Raw genomic sequence first — 4,402 nt, 5'->3', positions numbered from 1 at the left:
AATGTGCATAAATGCATAAATACTAGCATGTATTTTCAATGTAAACATAAACAGTGGTTTAAAGTGTTTACAATGCAGCACAGTAATAGAAAGAGGGGGCATCGTAATGCTCTTATGAAATGCCTTAGAAGAATGCGTGTTGCTGCTGTTGAGGTTAATTTTTTATTGTAAATTGTTCCAAGTTTAGGTTAGGGTTAATTGGGTATGTCAGGGTTGGTGGGGATGGCATGGCTTAAAAGGCCTGAATGGCCTCCCCTGCGCTGTATCACTAAATGAATAAGCAAACATAAAGCATTCTACAGCACTAATTTAAAGAAGACTGGAAAAATGGGCTGAAAAATGGCAGATGGAATTTAATGCAGACAAGTGCAAGGTTTTGCAATTTGGTAGAATCAAACAGGGAAGGTTTTACAGTGAGTGGTAGGGCACTGAGGAGTGTGATAGAACAAAGGGATCCAGGAATACAGGTCCACAATTCATTGAAAGTGGTGTCACAGGTAAATAGAGTCATAAAGAAAGCTTCTGGCACATTGGCCTTCATAGATCAATGTTTTAAGTACAGGAGACGAGATGTTATGTTGAAGTTGTATAGGATGTTGGTGAGGCCAAATTTGGAGTATGTGTGTAATTTTGGTCACCTACCTACAGGAAAGATGTAAATAAGGTTGAAAAGTGCAGAGAAAATTTACGAGGATGTTGCTGGGTCTGGAAGACCTGAGTTGTAAGGGAAGATTGAATAGCTTAGTATTGTAGAATGTAGCAGATTGAGAGGAGGTGTGACAGAGGTATACAAAATTACGAGGGGTATAGATAGGGTAAATGCAAGCAGGCTTTTTCCACTAAGGTTGGGTGGGGCTACAACCAGAGGTTAAGGGTGAAAGTTGAAAAGTTTAAGGGGAACAGGAGGAGAAACTTTTTCACTCAGAAGGCTGTGGGAGTGTGGAATGAGCTGCCAGCCAAATGGTTCAGGCGAGCGTGATTTCAATGTTTAAGAGAAGTCTGGAAAGGTATGTGTGTGGTAGGGGTATGCAAGGCTATGGTCCCAATGCAGGTCGATGGGAATACACAGTTTTAGTGGATTCAGCATAGACTAGATGGGCGGAAGGGCCTGTTTCTGTGCTGTAGTTCTCTATGACTCTAAGAGTAGGGGAGTCATAGTCAGTGACCTGCCTGACAATGTCCCATTCAACACTATTGGGTGGGGACTGCAGGCGATACAGTCCATTCACCTCTTGCCTTTCCATCCTCCAGGGATCTGAATGGTCCTTCCAGGTGAGGCAGTGATTCATCGACACTTCTAATGTACTGTATCTGGTGTTCACAATGTGGTCTCCTCTACACTGGAAAAACCAAACGCAGATTGGATGACAGTTTCACATAACGTGTAGTGAATCTTCCTGTTACTCATCATTTTAATTCACCATCTCAGTCCTATCAATCTGCGGCCTCCTGCACTTAGGCTCAACAAAAGCTTGAGGAACAGCATCACATCGGTCCGGGCACACCAGCCTTCCAGGCAATATTAAAATTCTACAACTTCAGGTAACTTACTTTCTCTGTCTGTATCAGAATAGGCCAGGACATTTGTCTGTGAGGTGGGTTCAGTGTTCTCTATTCTTTAGCTCAGGCTGACCTGCTGGGCATGTCCACCCACCCCTCACCCTGCCTCTCTGTGCAGACATCACCAGCAGAAAGTGCATTCAGCCTCTCTCAGTCCCCACTTTAATCCATCCTTCTCTCCACCTGTTTCTGCAACTTAAATTGGCTGGATTTTTAACTTTGGTCCACAAGAAAGGTCTTCGACCTGGAACATTAATCCTATTTCTCCACAGATGCTGCCCGACCTGCTGAGTGTTTGCAGCATGTTCTATTTCCATTGTGAATTCTTTCTCGCAGCATTTCCTTTGATCTAAATTGGTGTCACTGCCCTAAAGTGCTGCAAGCACCGGCTCAATGATAAATGCCTGAGTTACCCTAGTCATGGGCACACTGCTGCACATGTCACGTTGCACAGCTACAGTAGCTGTCTTCGGGTTGAATGATCAGAACCTCCCCACCACTCCAGTCGGCCACGTGTCTTGCGCTCTCCTGGGCTCGGGAAGCAGGACCTCATGCCCTAGGGGAGGGGAGAGTGGGACAAGTGGGTGAGAAAGTAGGTATCTCGTGGCACATGGAGTTGTGAGACATAAAGTTAAAGCCATTTCATCACAGCAGTCTGAATATAGAAAGCAAGAATACAGACGACCTGCAATTGCGCCTACCATTCTCTCAGTAGAGTTAGATCGAACCCCTTGGCATTAGACAAATGGTTTAACCCAAAGTAGTATTAAAATCCCTCGCAAGTCAGTGAAACTGACAAGGTGATGAGGTTTATTGGCTGAAAAGGGCAGGTGCGAAGATTCATTGGTTGGCTCAGTCCGGGCAAACACGCGTGTTCATTTTCTGCCTTCACCGGCGAGGTTTGCGAAGTAACGCAGAGTTCAGAACGCGTCCTCAGCAGTTCGGCGTCTGCGAAGAATGAATACCATTTGGCCGACTACTGATTCCTATACGACGAAAGCTGCCGCTGCTCGGGCGGTCCTCGCCTGCTGTAACTACACCCGGGTTGTGAGCGATGCGGTCGGGACAGCCGCTCGGGACGAGCGCAGCCTCTACATCATGAAAGTGGTCCAGATCGCTGTGCTCTGCGTCCTCTCCCTCACTGTCATCTTCGGTATTTTCTTCCTGGGCTGCAACCTGCTCATCAAGTCGGAGAGTATGATCAACCTCCTGGTGAAGGAGCGGAGACCGTCGAAAGAGGTGGAGGCTATAATCATCGGCTCTTTCTGAAGTTCGGAGCAAAGGACAAGACCAGGATGGGGTGGGAAATTGCGAAGAGGTCAATGAACTCTGGACTCAATTCGCCCTGCAGAGTGTTTAAATTCTCTGAAATGAGATAGTTTTGTAAGAGCGCGGCTGAGTTATAAGAAGTTTGTCCGCGGTGTGCATTTGGGGTGTGCGAAAGATACGGACAATGTACTGCAGTGTATTGTCTGTTGGGCGGATATTGGAATACCGTTTCACCGTGTCGTGCCCCCCACCCGCCGTGGCTTAGAAAATTAAATAATGACTGGGGGGAATGATTACGGGGTGTTCTCGGTTCGTCCTGTTGGATCAAAATGTAACATTAGCAAATGTAACAAATGTTTCAGTGCAGAGCTTTGAAGAGAAACACTTCGTGTTAAAACCGATGTTGAGATGATTCTTGCAATGTTGTATATTTACCTGCTTTGAAAGCTTTCTCCCGGTTTTGAGTTGTCAATCATACCCCAAAGTTAGAATGTCGTGTCCTCGTATAATGAGCTGTCTGGCTCAAGCACCTCTGCTAGCTCTTTGAAAGTACTGTCCATTTAATGCCAAAGTCCTGCAGATGCTCCTTTCCAACCCTCTCCGCATTCCAGTCTCTACCCCATTTCCATTAGAGAGGTCCCATATTCCGACCTAGGTCCGCGCCCTTCTCCCAAACCGAGAAAGCCCAGGCAAGAGCGGGCAGGAGCTGATGTTATATTTCAAATGTAGCTGGAATCTCGAGAAGGACCAAGGTGTGTATGTAACGTGACTTGCGGACACTCCATCTCGAGTAAAGCTCCCGAATGTTTCAATTTTCCGTCCCGGGGAGAGAACTTTTCTAAAGGCCTCTGCAGGCGGGAAAAGAAGGCGTCGAGGGTGGGGCACCAGTTTTATTATGTGGGCAAATACCTGATGTCCTTTCGCACTTCTGTTGGTCTGCTTAAAATAAATTGGGTAGCTGCGCCGTAGAAGGTGTTGGAGAGGAGGACTGTATAACTGAATAGACAGACATGCGGGCGTTTATATTTAATCCGCACAGCCTTTATTAGGTGACTATTATCGTATTATTGTGTTTATTAATTTGTATGGGGCTTTATTATTGATTTCTAAAAATCATCAACATAGTACAGTTTCCCCCTGTATATTGTGTTGAAATCATTAACAATAAATTGATCAATCAAGTATGAGATATTTGGTGTATTGATTTGAATAATTATTAGCAATAATGACGTGAATGATCTTTCCTTGCGTGTCTGCCTCTCAGTGAAGCTCTGATATCATCTTTAATAAAGTTGGACCTGAAAACAATGTCGATTTCTCTGCACTGGCACTGACCTTTATAGATCACCGCCCATTACTAAAAGAGTGAAAGTGACGCGAAGTTAACACACGGATGGCGCCGTTGATTGGTAATGGTTGCACTGTTTCATTCAGGATTCATAAACAGGTTTATCAGATGAGAATTGAATTTTCTGTTTTAGGATTCTCGAGATGGCGTTCCTCCCATCCAATTTCCCCTCCTAGACATTGATTTTAAATGAACGTTGCAGCAGACACAAAGCAGGATTTAAAA

The 4,402-nt window shown here is 45.2% G+C and overlaps 1 protein-coding gene across 1 annotated transcript; it reads left to right on the top strand.

Annotated features, from left to right (window-relative positions):
- The first annotated feature begins 1,267 nt into the window (after positions 1-1,267).
- LOC132384460 (protein reprimo A-like) lies at positions 1,268-3,958 on the top strand. Its single transcript, XM_059955610.1, has one exon. It carries the CDS (start codon positions 2,518-2,520, stop codon positions 2,827-2,829), a length of 312 nt encoding a protein of 103 aa, XP_059811593.1. The 5' UTR covers positions 1,268-2,517; the 3' UTR covers positions 2,830-3,958.
- Positions 3,959-4,402: the final 444 nt, after the last annotated feature.

Source organism: Hypanus sabinus, chromosome X1 (genome assembly GCF_030144855.1).
Source record: "Hypanus sabinus isolate sHypSab1 chromosome X1, sHypSab1.hap1, whole genome shotgun sequence".
NCBI lineage: Eukaryota > Metazoa > Chordata > Chondrichthyes > Myliobatiformes > Dasyatidae > Hypanus > Hypanus sabinus.
Note: the sequence above shows the minus strand (reverse complement) of the source record. Positions and strands in the feature narration are given on the sequence as shown.

Bases quoted from the DNA above. Each gene is read 5' to 3' on its own strand.
- LOC132384460 (XM_059955610.1), top strand. From the start codon at position 2,518: ATGAATACCATTTGGCCGACTACTGATTCCTATACGACGAAAGCTGCC.